The sequence below is a fragment of the Parasteatoda tepidariorum genome, chromosome X1 (genome assembly GCF_043381705.1).
Source record: "Parasteatoda tepidariorum isolate YZ-2023 chromosome X1, CAS_Ptep_4.0, whole genome shotgun sequence".
Classification (NCBI taxonomy): Eukaryota; Metazoa; Arthropoda; class Arachnida; order Araneae; family Theridiidae; genus Parasteatoda; species Parasteatoda tepidariorum.
The window spans coordinates 66814985-66840738 of record NC_092214.1 but is presented as its reverse complement, the minus strand read 5'-3'; the positions used below and the strand labels follow the sequence as shown (position 1 = coordinate 66840738).

Below are 25754 nucleotides of genomic sequence, written 5' to 3'. Positions count from 1 at the left end.
TAAGCCGGATAAAGCGCTCTACCATACTATTGAAATTGTATAAGATTCATTTAAGGAACATAATGGAAATTCCTATTGCTTACGTAGGCCATCACTGTCTCCAGATTTAAGTCCTATTGTGTATTTGTGGGACGGAATTGAAAGAGCTATACATCATCCAGATTCAAAATTATACAGCCTCATGCCTTTGAAAGGTGCTCCGGACGAGCAGAAAATGGCCTAGATCTCGAAGAGTCCATACCATGAAAATAAGCAGTTTATTGAGAAAAGAAAATGAAACCAATCCAATATATTGTGGGTTTGTCACAACAAATAGGGCAGCTCAATGTATACCAACAATGGTAATTAAAGTACCAAAAACTAAGATCTCGACATTTTTTTATAAAAAAAAATAGTCCATGTTCATTAATTACGACAGTCAGTTAAAGTCAATGATATTGTTATACAATTCAGACTAGTTTTCGTATTTTTTACTTTAAGTAAAATATTTTATTTTAATTGCATTCCTTAATTCCATCTAGTAAAAATTATTATATATTTAACCTATAACTTACATAAATAATCTTTAACTAACTAATTTGATTTAATTGCATTCGCATTATTAATTGATTAATTTTGAATGGTGTAAAGATTGATGTATTTCAAGATTTATATATTTCAAGAGATTTAATTAATGATTAAAGTCTTAAAAGACGTTCATAAATTCATGTAGATTACTAAACTTGATGATTACGAGACGTCTCTGTCAAGAAAAAGAAATGCATTAGCTGTTCATATGGGTGGTGGCATAAGTTGGGATTTTTTTTTAACTAAGATGTTAAGTTTGAAAAGCTGTTGCTAAATGGAGGAGCATTTCGAATAAGTATAAAACCAAATGTCCCCAGACTTACATCCATACGATTTCTGGCAGTTGGCATAACTTAAAGATTTAATCTATCCTAAACCTATTGAATTTGTTTCTGAAACTAAAGCTATAGTCTTTCGAGGCATGCATTGCTTTCAACGATTAAACGCGTGGTTTCTTAATTCTGCACGGTGGCAACAATGACCGATATCATAGAAAACATGTCTTATAATCAAAAGTACTTAAATATTTCTTAATGGTTTTTATAAAGCTGTCATACATTATCGAGTCAAATTACAACTGTCAACGTGACTTTTTTCTTACTTTAAATTAAAAAAAAATATTTTGAGGTGGTGGTTCCATCTGTTTTTGATTTCGTAAAATTTAATTGGAATTATATATATATAATACAGTGTTCAGTGTTGCACTTGAGTTAAAACTGAATTTTTTATATGCAGTTATATCATGCAGAATAATTTTTTCTTGCAGTACGTAATGAATTGTAAAAACGGAGATAATGAGTTACACTGTAAAAAAGAATTTTCTATTTCTTGTATTTTGGCTACAGAATGATTGGTAGGTTGATTTTTGCCTCCCGAGAAGTGAAATTGCATCCATTTTTGCATAATTTTCTTGACAAATAAAATTGAGTTGCATAGTTGAATCATTCTTAAGACAGATAAAACCATAAAACAAATGCAAACACTGATAATTTCGCATGAATGATCAACGTTTTAAATTTTCTATGGATTACAGTAGCAAATCCTCCAAGAAGTAATAAATTGATTATTTTTGAAACACGTAATTTCTTTAAAGATTTTTTTCAACACAATAAGGTTTTTTTTTCTTTTCTTTTTTAAAAAAAGGAAATGAACTTTTGAAAATATTACGAAATTATTTGGCCCTATAACAATAAAAAACTCTAGGCATAAAATATATAACAATGAATATTTATTACGTTATACTTATCTGAAAAAGTCTAAATAGGAAGCCTAAAAAGTTGACAGTTTACCCCGAGAATTGATTGGTCAAATTTGACAGCCTCTCCGACTAATAGCTACTTTGACGTAGTTTTGACCTCCCTAATAGCTCTCAAGAGGCATTTCAAAGTTGCTAGTATGACATTACGGGAAGTTTCCCAAACTTAAACTAAAACCAGAATCTTGTCAGACTCTTGGGATTATAAACTCAAGCTATTATAAGACTAAGTCTTATGAGACATTAATCTTGATTTCTCAAGCAATATTTTAAGATTTGCTTTATAAATTTCATTTACCGTGTAATAAATTGTAACTTTCGTATCCATAAGTACCTAATACGTAATTTATTTTTAATACTTATGTGCAAGGAACTATAAAGTGTTATATAAATAGGAATTGCGAAAGTGGTGTGGGAGTTTAATATCACGACGAAAAAAGAAGTGTTCACTTTGTGAATTTTCTTATTTTCTTTAAGAAATATTTTCCCATATTTTATGTATAGATCATTTATATTTATTGCTCAATATATCAACTAATATTACGTAAGAAACTTTTTTTGAATAAAAACACAATAATTACGGCTATTTTTTTAAAGTGAAAGTATTTCCTAAAAACTAGATTTATGTTTTAAAGAAAAAATATAAATACAATTTTTTTTAAGTTAGAAAATTTGAAAGCTCTTCTTTTGTCAGTAGTGTGACTGATTTGGTTGAAGACTTCATGTCTGTCAGATTTCTAAAAATGCTGCTGATCTCGTCTTCTTAAAATATTATTGGTATACATATTTACTGATTATTATCAGTGACTGATAAAACTATCAAAACCATGAAAAAATAGCAAAAAGAATACTGCATTAATAGCTGATATCGATATAGTGTAACAGATTGATATTTTTCTTAGGTTTTACATTAGCATTAAAAATAAAAATTCGAAAATATCTTAAAAATTAGCTTTAACTGGAAAAACGCCACGTTTTTGTCTCTTAAATACTCTTAACCTTTCAAAAAAATATTTCATGTGTTCCAAATGCGTTCTCGAGTATTATGTTAAAAAAAAATTATTTTACAAATAGATGGAGGTAGATTCCATTTTTTTGTATCATATTTGGTTTTAATTAACTGTAGAGCGATTATCGACCAGATGAAAATTCTCTTTCGTTAATCACACTTATTTGTCTCTCTAAATAGATGGCAGCACACTATTTTTTCTTTCAATTTTAAACCATTTAGAAAAATCTCTCTGCACTTTTAGAAATTTTTAAACACATGACAACGATGTAAATAGAATGTTAAAATAGTTGTTAAACGAATGAAATGTCTGTTTCAGTCAAGTAAACAAAAGTATTTAAACTCCTTAAAAATAATACAATTTTCATTTTTTTACATTTTTAAGAATGTTTAAGTAAATAAAAATATATAAACACATTGAAAATTCTACAAGTGGTACTTTTCATATTTTTAGGAACGTTTGTAACTCGCTCAGATTTATATTTAAAACGTCAGATAACTTTTCAATCTTCTCAATAATACCATAAATTCTTAACTTTAATTTATTTTTAATGCCTGCAAAATGTATGCTTTTGAACAAATACTTGAACTAACGGAATTGCTTCAACAAAGATTAAAGTATTTTTCAATATATAACGTTTGCAAATTCCTTATTTAATATTGGTTTGATAAACAGCAAAACAATAATACAAACTCCCCTGTATTCAATAAATGTCTGTTGGTTTTTGTTCCCTTATTTGATTGTAATATTGACTAATAATTTCTAGAATAAACTTATAACACTGCCACTCGATACCAAAGAATTCAAACTCAAATAAAAGGTTCATCTTTATTCATTATTTGTTCACCTATCAAACAATTAATTAAGAAAATATCATTAACTACTTTGAGTTATCCTAAATCGAAATACATCAATACCATATTACTACACACGTTTTGACTGTTTATTTAATTCAATTGGTCTCGTAGACAATGAGAAGTTTTCGTCATTTATTTATCATACCAAAACAAATGAATATCGATTCCAAAGAGGTAGGACCATTATCTATTTAAGACAACCCTAATACTGAAATCGACGTTATATTTATACCTGGATTTATCTTTAAAAAGGAAATCAACTTTAGTAAATAAAGAGAATATTACTAAAACGTTCCTATTTTAATGAGTTTCATGATCGTGTTTTGCTAACATAAACTTATGCAGAGAGAATGAACATTTTTTTTCACTAATTCACACTTACACTTGCATTACGCTCATCACACTTCCATTACACTTACATTTCGCTAAAACAGAAGACCTTAATAACTTTTAATCTAATGATCGGAATATTATGTACTAAGATGCAATGTTAATGATTCAAAAGAATTTGCTGCAAACTTGCCATAATTTCACTGTAAAAAATACCGGCTCAAATTACTGTAAAAAATTCATGCATAACCGCACTATGACCGATACGGTAAATATATATTTAAAAGGATTTTAAATGAGATTTAAATAGATTTAAAGATTATTATAGATTTAAAACGTACAGTCGGTACTTTTTCAATTCAATTATTTTTACCGGAACATAAAAAAAAACTTATATACAGTACTTTTTACAGTTATAATTACCGTGAAATCTACAGTTAACTGAACTACTTTAACTAACCCCTTCCTTCTTGTTCCCGTGAAAATGACGGTGTGAGGTTTTGCTCTCTATTTCGCGCTCCCGTGATATTTCCGGGATAGAATGCTCAGTCGTAACTACCTTTTGCCCGGAAAAAATTTCATTTCTCATTTTACACACCAAATGGCAATGACAGTACCAGGATATTTTTAAGGTAATTGTAGATAGTTAGTTTATTTTAAACTAGATGTCAGCACTAATCGAATACGTGTATTTGTGATATGTTATTTGCAATCTTAGCAAAGTTACTTAGTTAGGCTCTTTGTGAATACGCGTGGTTTGTGCTCAACACAAAATTTATTTTTTAATATTGTGTTCATTATGGAGTTATATTTTTTGAATTTTCCTTGCTTGCTGGAAAATCAACATTAAGTTATAGTAACCCTGAATGTTGGCTTTTTTTAAAATTAATTTTTTCAAAATTTCAAGATAAAAACAAATTAAAAATTAAAAATTAATATGCGTATGAAAAATATATATTATATAATTTTCTGGGATTAAAAAATAGGCACTTTTATGACAGTTTTCTTGAAAATTAACCGATCGTTAAGGGGTTAAATATTTACTGTAAAAACTATGGTATAATATTTTACGGTTAAAAATGATTTAAGGTAAATTAATTTTACAGATGTTACCCGAAAGTGTCTGCAAATTATAATGTTGTTTGATCTAGAATTGTTCACAGTGTACATAGATGCAATGTAAATGGTTCAAAGGAATTTACCATAAATATGCTATAATGAGAATAATCGTGATTTTAAGTCTCGTTTAAGTTACGAAACCTGATCAAAAATTATTTTTTGCTTTGTAGAAAGATGTCTTTTTTCGATCAATTTGGATTCTTGATCCTCAAAATATGAAAGGTAGCCGCAATCTCATAAATTCACTCCAACAAGTATGGTAAGAGAACGGTTTAATTTTTTTGGGCCTCTAATGCTAATTTAAATTATAATGCTTCAACTATTTAAGCGAATATTGATTGAACACGATTATAAAACTAGTTTATCAAAAGAAAATACAATTTAAGAAGTATTTTTCAACTAATTTATTATTTTCATTTTGTTTCATTATTTTCATATTTAATTCATTTATTCATTTATAATATTGATCAAAAACTCTTTGAGTATCGATGTATACAAATGTTAGCATAATTTTTAACATTGTAATTTAAACTCAAAATTTTTATTGTGTTCGGAAATTTCAGCATCAGATTTACCAAAATATACAAAAATTAAAATAATCGCTAAGATATCAGACATTTGACATCTATAATTGTTAGACCAAATATTCCAAATTGGTGGCTAACCTCACCCCTGCTTTGAAGGGTCAAGAATTCACATCCATCGAAGAAATGTATTTTTATTTGGGGGGAGCAATTTTTATCTTTTTCAAAAAAAAAACATTCAAATCACCAGTGGGGAACATGGGTTTAGGTATCAAATGTTGTTATTCTATTTTTAAATCAAAATATATTTATACCCCCACCAGGCCCTTTAAATTTCTCTAATTTTACAAAATACATAATTTTTTATTTACTTTTTATGAATCTAAATTTTTAACCACCCGGAGCGGGAATAGTTGCATACTAAGACCCTTTATTTGTGAATAAAAATATTGTTATCATATTCTATTTACTTTCATTGCCATGCTTTTGGAATTTAAATTACTTTTAAATTTCAAGCCCTTCAAAGCAGAGTTTATATTAAACATTATTTTAAATATTAGTTTTAGTCATTTTAAACTGTCTTCATTTCTATTATAACAATATAGAATTGTTCAGGATAAAACTAAAGTATAAAATAATACAGCTCCCGAGAGCGGTCGGTGTACTTCAAAGAGTTAAAGTAGTTGAGTTGAATACTGTATAACTTCAATGCTGAGCATGAAGACTCGGTTTTAATTTCTGGAATTTTAGATTATTTGAAAACAAGCCAATTTTCTACAGAGGATTTATTTACTATCGGTTTGGATGGAACAGCATTCATAACTGGTGTCAAATTTGGTGCAATGCGACTGTTTAAGTTTCATACATGGAGACAGTTACAGTAGCTCATATATTAGTTGCTTGTCAATGAGCTATCTTCACATTTGTCTCGACATGGAATCATGTTTCAATGCCTCTTTCTATGGAAATACTACAGTATTGGGAAACTTCTTGACGCATGTGAGAAACTATCCATTGTCAAGTTTAATACAATCCCTGATCTACACCCACAGAGGTTTCAGATGGATTTAGTACTTACCAAAAACATTTGTTTTAAATATATCAAGCGATATGTTTTTAAAATTGTCCAAAAGCAATGGAGAGTATGATAAGCTTTACAGTTGAATAAGAATGCAGTTATCTCTTTGTCATGAATTCTGCGTTATGCTGCCATAATTTCGACAATACAAGCAAAACCATTTAATTCCACTTTAGTTCCAAACAATTCCGTAGTGTTATTTTAGAAAGATAGCACAATGACATGCGACTGACATAAAATCCAATGAAACTTCCTTTTGTATGCAACTCAAACAGACATGTAGCACCAAATTTCACATCTGTATGAAATTCTGTTTCGTTCGATTTGATCTCAAGTAAATACACGGTAGATAAATCACTAAAATTAAACTTTCAAGCACAGCCGATGCATAGAATCTTTGATAAGTTATTCACTACTCAACTGCCTTGTGTTGTTGATACACATCAGGTGCTTTTATTTTGTACTTAAGTTTGATTCCTTAAGAATTCTATATTTTATCATAGAAAGTTAAAAAAAAGAATTAAAAATTTATTTAATTTATAAAAACATGTTTGTTAAAAACTCAGCTTCAGAGGGTTAAAATTTCAAACTCATGCAAATATCAAGTCTGGCGAGGGTGGTAATAATTCGTTATAATAATATTTTTGTTTTCAAACAAGCGGTCTTACTAAGCAACTTTTTGAAGCAGTAAGTCATGAAATATTTTGCTGAAAAAAGTTTTAAAAAAAGGACTTAAAAGTGATGTATTTTGTAGTATTAAAGAAAGTTCAAGGGTCATTTTGACCTAAAAAAAAACAAAAAAAATACAAAAATATGATGAAACTGTGTGATGTAACTAAACCCATCACAGGTGATTTCGATCTTTTTCAAAATAAAAATCGACACACCTTTATGATTATTCAGAAAATATTGCCACTTATAGCATTCTCATCTTTTTCTTTGACTTTGATTTTTTTATACAGTTCGTTTAAAAAAAAATTAGCAAACGGTATTCATTCGAAGATGCGCTCACTCAAACTCAATAACTGACGTATGGAGCAATGCAAGAGCATCAAGTTTTGCTTTAAACTAGAATGATAAATACCTGAAAACTCACTATTTTTATTACTGTTTAAACTATATGATGTATTCTAAATTTTTCTGTTTTTTTTCAGTGCGCGACTCGGCATCACAGAACCCTGCCGTTAGGTGGACAGTGGCTCTTCTGGCCTCCTGTTGTCTCTTGTTGTATAAGTCATAGATTCACTAGACTGTTTTGTACAACGTACAACTTACGTGTTTGTAAAAAGTTTCAATATTCAAATAAATAAATAAATATATCTATACATATGTTCACTTTCACCTTCAATATGTGTCGAAAAGATGTGATAAAGAAAAATTGGTGATCATCTCACATCTACTCTGAGGAATGTAATTGAATAATTATGCCAGTTATTCAAAGTTTGAAAGTTTGTTGAAAGCATGTTTGAAGATAAGAAAGTTATCTTCGTTCTGGAGTACAAATGACGTATAAGATATGAATGAAACCTATGAAAAAGCAGGCAGCCATTAAGGTACAATAAACAAATTTTATTATTAGTGTACCTTTTTATAGCGGTCTGCCAATACAATTTTTTTAATCCATTTTTGTTTTAAACCATTTTTACGTCAATATAATAAAAATATTGTTTGTGAAATTGTGTGAAACATAAGGAATAATATTTTATGGAGAATTTTTAAATACTTATGTATTGAATATGAGCAAATTAATAAGTATTTGAAATATCAGCTTTAGGGGTTTTGACCGAATTTCTGAACTAAACAATAAAAAGAAACTTGTTCATTCAGAAACTTCTCTGAGCGTCAAAGCAACCAATTCACGAAAACAAAATAAAATAAAATATCAAAATATTTAACAAACATTTTGATAAATGTTCCACTTAATATTTATGCAGCTTCTAATTTTTGTTTACTTTAAAAATTAATGTTCCCTTATATATTTAAGCTAAAATTTAAAACTTTTTTAACATATCATCTAGAAAGAAAGATAATTTTTTCAATGTCATTTTCAGATAAAGGATATTTTTTTGTTGTCAATATACTTTTATACGTTGTTTTTGTACTTCAACTTGTTGAAATACCAACCCGAATTTCCATAATCCATCAAATGACTGTAACACATAACACCATGCTTTCCTTAGACCTTACTTTGTACAAATCCTAGTTTTCAGTGGTATTTTTATTCGGAAATTCAACAATATTGGAGAAAAATAAAGAAACATGTTACTAAATCATAGTTTGTTTTATTTAAAAGTTAATTTGAAACAGGATTTTTCCACTAAATAGATTTTTTAAATATAAAATGAAAAGTAAATTTTCATTCAAGACACAGTTATCAGTATTAATTCAAGCAGTAATCAGTTATAATTATCTGCAATAATTTAATAGTCAAAAGTATCAGAAATAATTTATCTGTTTCAGTAGTTATCAGTAATAATTTAATCAGAAACAATTTAATTTTATTTAGTAAGTAATAATTTTTATCCGTAATTAATAATTACCAGTATCAGTAGTTATTAGTAATGATTTAATAGAGAAAATGGGGAAATCTGTCAATAATTAATACAAGACTTAAACTACCAATCTTTCAAGCACGAAAAATTGTAATAGTGATTTAGTCATTTCATATACTATAGAGATAAAAAAACAGATGCCATGTGAAAAACACAAAAGAGGCAACTAAAGGTATATTGCTCAACCACTTCAATATAACTGTAAGATTTGATCAAGTAATATACTAGAGGTAGCTTTCACTGAAAGCAGAATTCGTAATTACATGTGATTATTATTTGTGACACTCAAAGTGAAGATAAGCTACATCAAGGTATCAATCATATTATGAGAGCACGCCCATAAATTTTCTGAACGCGCGCGCGCAAAAAAAAACGGGATTTTGAGAAGTAAGTTTACTGTATTTTTATTATTTAGTTAATTTACTACATTTATTATTGTATTTTATAGTATAATCAAAACGTGAAATCTATAAAAAAGCTGCTGAAAAGAATTTATTATTTTTAATCTCAGTAAATTATCTAAAAATGCATGTGCCGTTTTTAAAACTGGTAACTGACATCGTTGAAAAACTTTATAAAGATCACTATAAGAAAAGCTTTAGTTGTGTAACGGGCATTAGTTGATTTTAAGTTAGTTTATAACACACTTTTGGGATATCATTTAAACTCATTGTTATTATTTGACTTGACAAAGTCCAGTGTAAGCCTTTTCGGTATAATTAAATACAATATTAATTAATTTATAATTCGTATGATGTCAATATTCGGGTAAAAGTCAAGGGAATTTTTATATTCCTAATTTTATGAAACATTGCTTCCAACATTTGACCAGATATAAAGCAAACTAGTACAATCTGCTGCTAGCATATCGTCAAAGTATGCTCACGCAGAGAAAAAACTTATAAAAATCTCTAAATGCCAAAATTTTAAAAAACGAACAAAATCATGAAGAATGACTCTTACCTATTTTTGGTATTATATAATTCAACAATGATCTAGTACATTAAATCTAGTCTGAGCAAAATATATTTCTTTATTTACTATATGATTTCAAATAGTCATTTTTATATTTGAGGTCTATGAATCCAATATATTTGTAGAAGCTCATGGAATTTTTTTCGCTCAGATTTTTCACATTTATATTACTCTGATAAATAAATCAATGATTCCTTTTTTACCCGTAAAATATATTCAGATAACATGCTGCCATTTTAACAAAAATTAAGTATATGCAATGAAACAGAACAGCGTCATACTTCTATAAGAAACTTTTAAGATTGAAACTAACTATACTATTTAAATCCTTTTAATGCAAATCTCTCACGGTAACTTTTTCTCTAGTCGTTAATATTCGATTGAACAAGGAACTAATAAAATCCCTTAATTTTGTCAATAGTCTAATGCCAAATCTTCGCTTTCTTTGCCGCGGTAAATATATCTAATATTTTGGTAAAAGTCAGAGGAATTTTTCTATTTCTAACTTTATAAAACAATGCTTCCAACTTTTTACCTAATATAAAATAAACTCAGATGATCTGTTGCCATCATAACGCCAAAGTATGCCTACACAGCGGAAAAATTCCAAGAATCTCACAACGTCAAACTTCTATGAGAAACTAATAAGATCGTGAAGAAGAACTTTTACCAATCTCGACAGAAGAAAATATTAAAAGGAGATGGGCGTTTCTTTTGGATGTGAGTTGTATTAAACCACAGCCAGGTAGCTTTATTGAAGTTCACAGAAGGAAATATTCTCAGAAGAATAAGAGCCTGACATGTCTACAAACAGACGGTACATTATTTTTTGAAAGACGGAAGGGAGAACAAGGAATGAGAAAAAGAGGTGCCTTTTTTGGCAAAGATTCTCGAGGAATTTTTGATCTTCTTTAAAGGAAAAAACAGCGCATTGTAAGACTTTCCTTTGGAGCCTCTTCTGATCCAAACTCGACCGATTGAACTTCCTTTTCCAACAAAGATTCCACAAGGATGAACTTAGAGTGATAAAGCTCATGTCAAGTTGCTGTTTCTCAAGATGTAAGCACTGGTTGAAAAAAAAGTTGGAAGAATGGAATCCATTTTTTTATTATTTCAATGTTTAAAAATTCTCGCGTGATAAATGTTTTCAAATATGCATTAATTGCTTTGTAGGTTGAATATGTGTTTTAAATAATATATTACCTAAGAAATAGTTGTTTCTTGTCTGTTAGATTTTATTTTTGTATTTTTAAGACGCTCTGTTTGGATAGCAAAACTATTTTTTTTAAAATTATTCGTACAAATCTACATTTTTTCTCTGAAATGATAATATAGGATATTTATGCGATATTTTATAATTATGGAAAACTAATGTAAACATTTTAGGGATTAATTAATATTACTTTACAATTATGGTATTGGTATCATATTTTATTGTATTGGTATCATATTTACTGTAACGTTTTCTCAAACTTTAACTTTTTTTAAAAGTGTTCAATTCAAAAGGGAATTAATTATTCTATAATTATTCACATTAAAAAAATACATTATAAAACGAAATTTTGGACATCTTGAGGTTAAAATTAAAAGTAAATTTTACTTGTGATTCTCAGGAAATAGGGCTAAAATACATAACCCCTGATTCATTTGAAAACTTAAGTTTAGAATATAATTTTTTTAATATTTTCTTTTTGTTTCATTATCTAAATTTCAAAGCATCCTCAATTACAATGTAAATGTTCTCATTTGTGTTTAATATGAAGGAAAAGTAAAGCATTTTGCTTAAGCATCTAATATCTTTTTTCTGGCAACTACTCTCCTGACAACAAATGGAAAAAAATAATTATATGATAGGCCAAGAGTTTTCCATTGTAAAACGTATACCCTCACCACAGGATCAAATTATGATGGCATGTCTTCGTATCATCTTCAGGGAGGCTTCCATGACCACGTCGCCAATATCCCATTGCGCAGCTCTAGTGCGACGTAAAATAAAGTATTACGACTACTACCATTGTAAAACGTATGAGGTCGGGATAGCCTAGCTGGTAGGACATTGAGCCACATCCGAGAGGTCACGAGTTCAATCCCCGCAAGACAAAGTCTCCCCGTCTACAAAATGGTGACTGGTTCGTGCAAAATCAGTCTGGGTAACAAAGTCAACCAAGTTCCCATAACAAATCAGTACCTCTGAGGGCACTTTATGGAAGATTGATCACGCTCTGGTTCAGGTCAAAATTACGATAAGTAGATTGTGTGTGAATGTGTTCTCCATGTTAAGCGCGATGTGACGTGTATGTGTTGTATCCGTAAAACGTATGATATTTCTTTGTGCTGCGTGAGAAGATATTTATAAATTTTGGAAAAGCTGAGCAATTAAAACGAAAATTATCTTGTGACATTTTAATATGAGACGAAGGAGAACTCAAAGCGCCTTAAACTAACCTGGTAAACAGTATGGATTCTTTACACACTTTTTTGAATTCTCACAAGTAATATTTATATCCCACTGAAAATAATGGCGCGTGGTACTAAGTCACGAATCAATTGAGAGCCTTAGTCAATTTGAGAGACAATGAATCAAATTTTGATCTTAATATAGATAGAAGGACTGAAACTCCCACAGCTACGGTGGAAATTGAACATACTGACCTCCATATTTGAGAGAGTTTCACTCGCTAACCGCAGTCTTGCGGAAGCATAATTAATCCGGCTAAAAAATTTTTTTCTAATCTTTATTAATTATTTAAATAATCCCAATTAATTCAATAATCCACAATTTTATTCGTTTTATACACGATTGCGAAAATGACGTTTCGAAGTATTTTTAGTTTAAAGCAATGAAGCCAAATAAAATTCAAACTATTTGAACCAAAATAATAAGTTTTTTTAATGCAATTAATACATTTTAGAAATCAAAATGTAAATTTGCTTTTCTGCGAATAAAGTTTAATGTCTGTGATTTTTATACAGGCTTTACTTTTTTCACTGATATTTTTTATCATAAAATTTGGTTTTCTATTAACTAAAATTAGCTGTTCATTAGTATTTGATCATGATGATTTTTGTCATATGTTTTATAAGAAAAACTTCTTTTGAAACGAGGTTTTTGAAAGTTCTAAACAAGTTACATATTTTTCAATTCTTAAATAATGAAAAAAATTAATATTTTAAATAAACTTTTTATCAAAAAAAAATCCAGTAAACGTAAGAAAATAAAAATACTTTTTGACATTAATTATTTAAAATGTATTCATTTGAGTGAAAAAAAAGCAAGGGGCATTTTTAAAAAAACAGATTGTTTTGTCATTTTTTTAATGACAATAATTCTAACTTTCACTTCAGTACTATCTATAAAAAGTTAAGGCATTTCATTATACTGCCAAATGTCATTTTTTCTTGATAGGATCTTAAGCATTATCTACATTTAAACAAATTATAGTTGTTCTGTCTTGAATTATTACAAAGCTATGATAAATACCTTAAGTGAAAGAAAAAAAACACAAAACATCGTAAGATAGTAGTGCATAATAAATACATTTGCCATTGTCACAAGCATTGCTTCATATAGATTTGTGCCTTATGCACTGCCGTAATTATTTAAATCTTCTTCTAGTCAAAACTTGCAATATGGATTTATTTAACTTTTATGTTAGATTTTTCTTTTTTTCAAAACCCCATGATGTATTTTATAAATTTGGGGAGAGCACTGGTTCCACAGTATCTAAATACTTAATTGATCTTTCCTAATTATTTGCGTTATTTATTCTGTATTCTTTAATCTCCTCATTTTCGTGCACAAAAATTAGTTTTATATCCCGTTTCCTTTCCTTACTTTAAGTACGTAATGCCGTTAAAATTTGGTGCCGAAGAGTCAATTCTAGTTCCCTTTTTCAAACTAATTTGTATCTTCACCCTTGATTATATCACCACACTCCTCTTTGTACTTTTTTTTTAAAGAAAATATTTGTGAAACCATTTTTTTAAATTATTTGTTAAGTTTTCGACATTACCAATCAGTATCAGTATGCGAATGGCTTGGTGATGTAATCATTAGACAAATTTTCAAATTGTTCAAGAGAATGTTTTTTTTTTTTAAAAAAAAACAGTATTTTCATATAAGCGATGAACTTTTTCGGTGCATATTGTCATTATCTGGTAAAAATTTCTAAAACTTTAAAAACATCTACCAGGAAACAATTATTACAAATCCTTTGATCAAAAAATTTGATCTTCAATGTCATTTGAGTGTAAAAATATTTACTCAAGACTGTTTAAGAGTTAATATTATTTACTCAAGATTATTTCCTGTATATATAATATTATATACTCAATAGTAACAATATTATATTAGATATAATATATATATACTCATATGTATAAGTATTATATACTCAAGAATTTTTCGACAAAAGAAGTTTAATTTGTTAAATTAACATTTGGGGAGAAACTGATTGCAAAAATTAATATTTAAGAGAAAATTATTATTATCAAAGTTTTAAACTAAGCATTTTCTAAAAGTTGCAATTCTTAACAAACCATTTTAATAAGTTTACTTTAAAATTTCGGTTATTTTTGCTTGTTGCAAATATGAAAATGTCTAATATCAATATTTGAAAATTAATGATTATGAAAAACTGCTTATTCAATTAACAAGAGGACAAATACGCATTAATTAAACTATATGTAACCCTATCCTATTATAGAAATTTGTTTCGAAATTTTAAAACTCACTTATTAAAAAACTAAAATAGCAGGATCATTAAATTCCGAATTGAATAGCAATATTCTCTCAGTCCTCGTATTTTTAATTGGCAAGAACAAATTACAGAGCTCATTAGTTTGTTACATAACATATTTTTTTAGAAAATGTATTGACGTTTCCGTTAGAAGACCTTTTAAGCAAAAGGACTCACTGTTACATTTTCATGAAAACTGCTAAAGTAAATAAAATTAATGTGATGCAAGTTCAATATGTTAAAATAGCTTTATTAGCTAACCTGGATATTACGGAGAATTTGTTTTTGAAGCAGTTATTCAAAATTGGAAAACTGGTATCCTTCTTATAAACTAACCAATGGCTTCATTTGTAAACTAAGCTTCTCTTTTAATATTCATGCACGTTATACAAAATGGATACTTAAATTTTAGGGAATTTTATTTTTGACGAAACCCTTTCCTATTATATGGTCAGAGTGAATATTTCGTCAAAGGGAGGAAATGACCACCAACACTTCTTCAAGGAAACAAATGCAGTCAAAAATAGCAAAATTTATTTTTTCCCCAATGTCAAACAGTATACGTTGACATTTGTCATTTGGGCATCAGTAGAGCAGATCTGCTTACCAATCTTTCTGAGTCACCTTATTAGGTGAGTCAATGCTTTTCCTACAGTAAGAAAGACAGTACAGAGAGAAAGAAAGAAAGAACATTAGTGTTTTCGATCTGGATTTAAATCCGCTACTTTTCTGACATGAAGTCAGTTCCCTGACCACCCTACAATCCTGCCGACTACAGTCCGCAACAAAAGTAAAACAAGCAGGAATTATCACTCACTCTGGGCTGCGAGGAATTGAGGAAACATTTTCGCGTTCACGTTTTCACCCAAATCACGTATTCGTGAAAAGATGATTCACACAATTCTTTGAGCTATTGAATTTGTCACTTTGTGAAAAACTTATCATTAGAAGAAAATTGTTCAGAGTGATATTTCTTGCTAACTTCACATAAGTTTATAATTCTTGATAAAAATAAATTCAAAGTAATATGCAACTGATGATCTCAAAGATGCTTTAATTCGGAAAAAAATCGAAACATTATTAAAATTATATCATTCGCTATTAAGAAAGACTGGCTAAACAAACGTCAAAACAAGTTTGATTGCCAAAAGAAATTTCTACGCATTGCATCTCAGTTTTTTCCAGTTCTCAAAATTTTTGTTTTTAATTTCTCCTTCTAAAATACTGATTCGTAGGATTGCGATAACGATAAGTATAGAATTTTGGAAATATCTTAGAGAAGATCGATAAAATAAATATTAAGGATTGCATTTACTTGAACAACCTGCATAATGCTGTTACTGGCAAGTTCTATTCAAAAAGTCATGCATAAAAGCTAATTTATACCGATGTTTGATTAAAACCTATTAAATAATTTACTAAACATCTCTCTGGGCTTTCTTATTTCGCCAACTAGTAATAAGTCAATAATAAATTTTTCGCTTTCTTTGGCAAATCAGGCTTCCTGAATACAGCCGTGGGAACAAGCTAATGTACTGTCTATGAAAAGGTCTGTGACATTGAATTGTTCGAGTATTTTCTTTGAATGTTGGTTACTGTTAAAATTCAAAAGGAAGCCGTGGTGGCTCACTCGCCTCCCAATGAGGCGACCCGGATTCGAATCCCAACTATGGCTGGTCGAAACAAATTCCGCACACTGCCATCACTGACCACAGTGATGAAGTAAAATATCAACAATGGTATACGGGCCATGGGTTACAGTCCCCTTGACGTCAGTCTAACCGTGAAAGGGTTTCGTGGTTTCCCTCTCCGTGCAACGCAAATGTGGGTTAGTTCCATCACGACGGCAAATTTCTCCTAGTAGGAGCTTCCTTGTATTCTGGATTGGGTTCAGAATTATAAGTCTACGGATTTAAACAATGGTAGCCTGAAACTCAGAATCGGGTCGGCTGTTTAACGACTTGTGTAAAATTACAAAATAAAAAAAATTAAAAAGTCAAAAGTATGAGGAAATTAACGAAACTGTCTAACATTTACGTATTAGTGACCGACGTAAACATATTATATTTTTGAAAAATTTTAAATAATTACGAATTATAAAATTTACAAAATTGAATTATAAAATTTACAAAATTGAATTATAAAAAATTCATGAATTATAAAATGTGTTTGCACATTTTACAGATAAATCTAATCACTTTGCATTCATAAATTCTTAATTGATAAATAATACACCGTAAAGACGTGGTGTATAGTAGTTACCATTTTTGGTGTTGAGTTGAACTAGTATTTATTTATTTACTGTCATAAATTTTTTTTATTAAATTTTTCATTTTCCGTTTACGAACAACATATATTTCTATGTGCATTGAAATAAATTTATGGTTTCATTGCAAAAATAATTCGTTTAATTCTTTCAAACAGTTGTTGCTTTGTCAATTTGATAACGAACAACATATATTTCTATGTGCATTGAAATAAATTTATGGTTTCATTGCAAAAATAATTCGTTTAATTCTTTCAAACAGTTGTTGCCTTGTCAATTTGAAATAATTTTTTGCACGGCAACTACACTGTATTAAAAAATGTATTTAGTTCACTTCAAGAACATAATTGGGGGCAACTATACATCAAAATTGTTTAGTGTAAAATGACCTTAATCATAATTTCCTTGCAGTTGAATTTAATGAATTCAACTACCTATTCAGTTTTTTATCACAATCTCTACATTAATATAGAAAGCATTAAACCGAATAATAAATGTATTCGTCCTTTTAAAGAAAAGGCTACGTTTCAAAAGCATTTCAATCTTTTCCTGCTCTTTTTTTATCTTATTTTTTATTTTTAAACAGTAATTTCAACAATTTTTATAGGAAATGCAAAATAATTTTCTATAAAAATATATATTCTTAGACTAAAAATTCTGTAGATTCTCAATTTGGAAGCTTAGTAATACTTGATAAATATTTTTAAAAACAATTTGCTGATTATTCACATACGCAAGACAGTTATGATAAAAACATCATTATTATATCTATGTATAGTTAAGAGATCTCCGCTGTTGGAAGACTGTCCGTGTACAAAATGGTGACTGGTGCATGCTGAATATGTCGAGATCACAAAATCCTTCAAAATCACTTAACAAATCAGTACCTCTGGAAAGTACTGGATTGGAGCTTGATAGTACTTCTGTACAGGTCAAAATTGCAATCTACGGATGGATGGTATGTGAATGGGTTCTCACTGTAAGACGGGATGTGACGTATGAATGTTGCCTCCGGAACATTCCAAAGTATGTTTTCCAAACCGTCACCAATAGCCTATTGAGCAGCTCTAGTTTGGCATAAATATAAGCATCGTGCAGTATCTATATACAATTTAGAACTATATATTGAAATTTATATTTTGAGATTTATATATGAAAATATATTGAGATTTGGAGTTACTAGCATACAAATTTGAATTTATTTAAGTTTCAACTGTATTGTAAACTATTTAAAGCTGTCTGTGTAGATATTATTTACTTGCCCCCTGACAGATAAATGAACCGCAGTTGGGCTTTTATCGATAACAAAAACTTTAAACAATATTTTCATGAAGTCTGTGAAAGAAATAATGTTTAGAAACAAAGTTTATCTATAATGATTTTTTTAAAAAAAATATTAATGCTAATTACGAATTGTATGTTAGACCGTTGTAACTTATACCACCAAACATATAATTACGTTTGCCTATTACTTTGGAAATAATTAGATCACAGCATAAACAAATTTTAATATTTGTTACATGCAATTTAATAAAAAAATGATGTCTCTCCTTTTCTGTAGGCATAGAATAACTCAACCTTATACAAAGCTTTTTTAAGTAATTAATGTTCCTACTTTATTAATAAAAAACATAATTAAGCTCAAAGAAAAACACTTCTTTCAAAAAACATTCTTAATTAAATTACAGGACCAATATTTAATTAATACTTTTTCATTCCTTTTAGGATGGAACTTTTATTTTATGGAATTAAAAGGATAGGTAATTTTTTGTAAACTGAAACTGATACCATTATTAAACTGCAATATACACTTACTTTTTATATTCCCATTGAAGCAACTGTAATGAAATTTAGTAGGAGTCAAATACTTAAATTCTTAAAGTTAGATGAATTAATGGTGTAATTAAATAAACGTATTTTAATACTACTAATAAAACTATATTATAATTATACTAAATATAAATTATCTTAAAAGTACCATTTATCTATATTTTTTTTATCTTATTCCTTAATAAAAAAAAGCTTTTAATGTATTATTTCAAGTCAAAAAGTTAATATCGAAATATAATGATTGCAAGGTATTTCTTTAGTTTTATCGAATAATTATTTCACTAAAAGCATTTATTTTATATCTAAGACTATTTTATGTTGGCTTTATTTAATTTAAGAAAGAAACATTAATTTTATTTAATATCCATGAGCAAGTCAATAAGAAAAAGTTTTGCAAACCAGTGCAGACGTCATTTTATAAAGTAAAGAATACAATTGTTTCCTTATTAAATAAGAGTTTAACAATGACTCCGAGAGCATATTTTTTTGCTTGATTTTAAATACGAGAACCTTTCTTATCAGCTTTTCTAAAAGTTTTATTTGTAGCAAATGTTTTTTTTTTTTGTCATTTATTTTCTACATATATTTTTGCAATGATGTAACAACTAAAAATTGTCATGTTTGTTGCGTTGAATTTTTTTAGTGGTTGTACTGTGCTTACTAATTTCAGGTTACAAAAACTGCATTTTTATCAGCTCATATTTTAGAAACTCATTTCTGAAGATCAAGTTCATAAAGCGGCCCTTTGACCGCTTTGACTAGACATCAAGTTTTCATTCTTAAATTTAAAATTTTAATATCTTAATATTTAATTGCCACATTATTTTGTAATTCATAGTTATTTAAAAAAATATTACATATTTTAAGTGATTTAATGCTTACATAAAAAATAAAAAAATACCTCCTGTCCTGAAAGGGTTACTCAGTGTAAAAAATGACTCACTGTAAATCTGGAGATTAATATTTTTATCCGCAATAAATACAAATACATATTAACACGTTGAATGCCATGTTAATTTCACATGGCTTGCCCGTCTGGCCAAAATGATTTTTCTCAGTATGTATTGCATTAATTTCTTCAAACCATTTTAGGAACGATAATAATATAAAGAAATTAAAAGCATTAAAAATTTACTCGAATTATGTGTTTCTAATAATCTTGACTTCGCCGGTCTCCGGTGACCCTCGTGGCACTACGAGCAAACTCAGTGCCATTCACCGGTGACTCTCATGGCATTCAACGTGTTAAAGAAAAGTGTTTTTTTCATTGATGGAATATGAGTAGAATATGATAGATGAAAGGAATGACAATTTGTTAATGTGTTAATCTGTCTATTAACGGAGATTTTATTATGTAAGCTACCACGTATTCCTTAAAAATTAATATTATAATTACAAATCCGAAACCAGTTTTTAGATTTTTAGTTAATCAATCCTTCTTTTCCTAGTTTTTATTAGAGGAGTGAAAAATCTTACTATCTCTTTTTATTTACTTTATCATTCTGGGATCAGATCTGCTTCATAGTGCTAATTGATAAGGTTTAAGGCAAGATGTATAAGTTAAAAAAATCTTCCTACCACTTTTTATTTCGTTCTTAAATTTGAGATCACATTTTACTTCGCTGTACAAAATGAAAGTTTAGGCAATGAATTACTTAAAGAGGCAGCACGGCTCCCAAGTGATGCTTTTCGTAAATCAATTTCTACTAATGCTGAAAACTGGCGACATTTGAATTTGTATGCCAAATTGCTCTATGTGTCTATGTTAGTAACCCTTTTTTTAGTTTTCAGAATTTTATGAAATTTGGTTTCAGGGGTTGTTTTTGCACGCTTAATCGAATGATGTGAAAGAATGAAATGTTTCTTCAGAAAAGTGTGTTTTTTTTCGAAATAATAAGCATGTTCCGTTACGGTTACAGTTAATTGTTAAATATATAATTTAAAATATTTATTTGAGATATTGCTGGAACACTTTACAAAATGATAATCTGACCAACCACTCAAAAATTAAAAGGGTGCTCCCATTTTTTCTGACTGTTCATTTTATAGTAATACAACAATCGACCGTAGAAGACGTAGAATAAAGATATTCTAAACTTATGACATGAGTAACTGTTGGAATCTCTCAGCAGTGATATAATTAGCATATTACTCACAAAAATATCAGTTTCATGAGTCAAAGAACAGCTTAACACGGAAAATAAAGTTCTGATGGAATTAACGCAGGGTTCCTTGAAAAAGGTAAGGAATTTCCGTGAGTTAGGAGATTATTGGTACCAGTTATGGTTCTTAAAACCTCTAATTGCATTAAGATTTAACCAATATTCCCTAATTTATTTAATATTTCGTTAGACTTTATGAAATTATTTAAAATAAATTAACCACCCGGAGCCACCAGTCTTCAAAAAAAATTCAAAACGAAGTAGTCCTCCTTTATAGGTTAGTATATTATCAAACTTTACCGCATTTACAGAATTTTATCACATATTATAAATCGATTTTTTATCATTCATTTTACCAAAATCATTACCAAAGTGCTTCGGAAAATTACCAATCTGCTTGGTGTTTCTTTAAAGCCAGAAACGTGGTAAATTTTTATATATTCTGGTAGTTTTGACTCTACATTGTTTCTCTATATACAATAAGCAACAAAAAAAAATACTGAACCTTAATTGCTCGAGGGGATCCCTTTAAATATGCTAAATAATAAGTGCAGACGATAGTTTAAGTTACAAAATGATACACAAAAACGTACTTTCCTTTATAAACATACCTTTTTTTTCAACGGATTCAAATTTCTGACCCTCAAAATATAGGATGTTGTCGCGCGCACACAAATATGAAATTCGTTAATCCAAAGATTACTGCATGTAAAAAAATAAGCAAATAATAGTAAAAGTAGTAAATAATTATTGATGATAGTTTGGTAAATAATTTTTTTATTATTTTATTTGTTAATGGTCGTAGAAATTTTGAATCGTAAGAAACAAAATTTTTTGCGTCATTTCAAAGAATATAATTTTACATTGTAAAATACAAAATTTGAGCAAAATCGGTCGAATAGTGGGAAATCGAATTTCAAATATCTGACTTTTTCTGAAATTCAATTTCTCAGGAACTATTCAACCGATTTTACTCAAGTTTTAAGCAATAAAAAATTTAAAAAAATATTTATCAAATTTTTTTTTTTGCATGGAATTATCTTTCAATAAAAGAATTTTGTAATTGCATGCAAAAAATTTTCAATTCGCTTAATAAGAGGACGAAAATAAAATTAACATTACGATCCAAACTTTGGAGCGCTTTTCTGACCAAACTGTTGGAACCATATTTCAAAGATTGTTGCTATTCCATATATTTTTGGGCTAGAAATCCAAATCCGTCCCAATAAAGTCACGCGTTAATCTTATAGTCAATCTCATTGTCACACGTTAGTGATTTAAAAGTTTGCCAGTTTTCTGATTCTTTAAATTATTTCCACCATGTGATAAAAAAAAACTGAGAAAAAAAGTGAGGTCAAAACTACTAAAATATGGTAAAATTTACCATGTTTCTTGTTCTATGAGAACATCAAAGAGATCGGTAATTTTTACCGAAGCGTTTTGGGAACGATTCTGGTTTTAAATTGTTTATATAATAAGGTTTATGTATGGTTTTATATTGTGTGATATAATTTGGTAAAGGTTGTAAAAATTTTGAATGTGGTAAAATTCTACGGACCATTGCGATTGATTCCTAGAACATGAAGATCCGATCATTAAATCAGAAGTTGTTCAGGGTGGCCATTTTTTTTTTTTTGCACTGCACATATTTCTTTAATTTAGGACAAGATAGACACCTGTATAAAAGAAGTTTTTAAAGAGCTACGCTTTTTTTACAAAGCTTTTATTTTCTTTTAAATAGTAATAAATTATAATTAAAGAATAGAGATCCTTGTCAGACATCTTGTTTTATTTAATATTACACACTTCGGGAACTCCTGACATTAGATATTAATTAATAAACATGAAATTTCATCTCGTATTTATTAATTGTTACTCTAGGGGGATTGCTAATTTACATGCACGTATTTATTTATTAATTATTATTTGCAAATTAATCTGTGCATCTTTATTTATAAAGAGCAAACAAACAAAATCAACCAACGAAACAAAATTAAATGATGAAACATTTATGATGCATAAGTATGTAAACATCCAAAATATCTATAAATATAAGCTGATTATGTTTTTTAAAGTCAGTATTAATGCATTATCATGCCATTAATCAATTAGGCTCTGTATGAAAAATTCGCCTTCAGGGCGATAGAAAAGACTATATAAGTTTGAATGTTTTCGCAAGAAAGAAATAATAATGAATAGTCTTAATCGAAGTATTTTAGTTAATTTTTATCCTTGACATTTCAAAGGACATAAATAGTACTCATAATATAATAGAAAGTATTTCTTGAATGTTTATTGACTATGTGGTTGGATAAATCTAATTTATTTTACCAATTTACATTTGAATTACATTAACTGAAAACAGAAATCGAGGAAATATAAGTTCAAGTCTTACATGTTATTAAAACACTAGAAAATATTTAAAGACAATTATTGGAACATTATTTTTTTAAGTCATGCTTTGGTTAAAGTTGTATTTTGTCTTTTTTTAAGAAAATCTTGAAAGTGGCAATAAAGGCAAGCTTCTAAAAATAACTAAAAGTTGTTTCTAAGTACGCAGTAGACTCTCAATTTTCCGGGATAATCGAGAAATGCTTCGTACCGGATAAGCAAATATATCGAATAATTCGATTTTCGCAAATTTTGATGATAAAAATGATAGAAAGCTTATTAGTTTTTTTTATAATATCTCTGGCAGTTTGATCAGCAATCTCATAGTCACACGTTAGGGATTTAAATGTTTGTCAGTTTTCTGATTCTTTAAATTATTTCCACCATGTGATCAAAAAAACCGAGAAAAAAAGTGAGGTCAAAACTACTAAAATATGGTAAAATTTATCATGTTTCTTGTTCTATGACGACACCAAAAAACTCGATGATTTTTATTGAAGCGTTTTGGGAATGATTCTGGTTTTTAATGGTTTATATTATATGGTTTATGTATGGTTTTATATTGTGTGATACAATTTAGTAAAGGTGGTAAAATTTGTTAATATTAGCATTGAATTGTGAACCGTAGAGCATAACTTAAAAACCATTTATTTGGTAAATTGATTAACAAACTAGGAAAATGAAATTTCGNATTTAAATGTTTGTCAGTTTTCTGATTCTTTAAATTATTTCCACCATGTGATCAAAAAAACCGAGAAAAAAAGTGAGGTCAAAACTACTAAAATATGGTAAAATTTATCATGTTTCTTGTTCTATGACGACACCAAAAAGCTCGATGATTTTTACCGAAACGTTTTGGGAATGATTCTGGTTTTTAATGGTTTATATTATATGGTTTATGTATGGTTTTATATTGTGTGATGCAATTTGGTAAAGGTGGTAAAATTTGGGAATTTTGGCATTGAATTGTGAACCGTAGAGCATAGCTTAAAAACCATTTATTTGGTAAATTGATTAGCAAACTAGGAAAATGAAAATTCGTTTTATTGCCTAGGATTACTCTTTTACTAATTTTTGATTAAAAAGAGAAATTTTTAATTTTTTCTCAGAAATTGTTTTAAAAAAAGCATTTATTAAATCAAAAATATAAAAAACATACATAAAATCAAATTAATGACACACATAAAATCAAATTAATAACATATATAAAACAAATGAAGTCATTTTACTCGGAGAAAAAAAAGTATGGTTAAAACTGCCTGAATCTGGTAAAAATTATCGTGTTTCTGGTTGAATAGGAACACCAAAGAGCTCTGAAATTCTTATCGAAATGCTTTTGTAAAGATTTTGCAGAAATTAACATTTGAATTTTTTTAAAAACTATTCATTTGGTAAAGTTTACTTTTCAGTTTTATATTTTTAACTAAATGTGTGGTAATAAGAACTATAATTGTGAGAACCGCAATTTCATGTAAACTGATACATTATGGACGGAAAACTATCAAATAAATGGTTAAACTAATCGTGCATTTTGGTTTTATTAACTAGAATTATGTTTTACTTTTTTAAAAACCAGAAATGTCATTACCAAACAGTTCAAATTTTACAGGAGTTGTTTTTTAGTTTATTAAGAGAAACTCCATTACATTCTAAAATGTTATCACTAGGAACACAATGTAAAGCACGAATTTTTTTTTATCTGAACAACACTGATACTGAGACCACGGTTGAATAGTTCGTTATCCTGTACCTTGCATTTAGGAAGAAAATATGTAACTAACTTCATGAAACATAAAATTGTAGCTTTGCATGAAAGAAATTTTAGACTGAGAAATTATTCATGTATTAGTGCATTAATATTGTAATAAAATATGCTAATGCTCATAGTTGCTACAAAATAAAAATTAATACCAGTTCTGATGAAAACTAGACATTACCTATAAATATATAAAACTAACATATGATTCTTATTCCTCATAGATTTCGATAGGAAAATGCAACTAAAATTGTAAAGCTTGCGATAGACATATTTGATATTCTTGCTTTAAATCGATCTAAATATATTTCTCGTAAGAATAACATAAAAGCTATTTTTTTGA

General features: G+C 28.4%; 1 protein-coding gene across 4 annotated transcripts in view; it reads left to right on the top strand.

The window, feature by feature from the left end:
* LOC107442210 (cell adhesion molecule 2) overlaps positions 1-8064 on the top strand; it is a 277323-nt gene extending 269259 nt beyond the window's left edge. For all 4 annotated transcript variants that reach the window (XM_016055710.3, XM_016055726.3, XM_071187557.1 and 1 more), the window contains one exon: positions 7895-8064. In XM_016055710.3, the coding sequence (XP_015911196.1) occupies positions 7895-7980 (86 nt within the window). In that variant the 3' untranslated portion in view covers positions 7981-8064. The remainder of the gene's footprint in view (positions 1-7894) is intronic.
* Positions 8065-25754: the final 17690 nt, after the last annotated feature.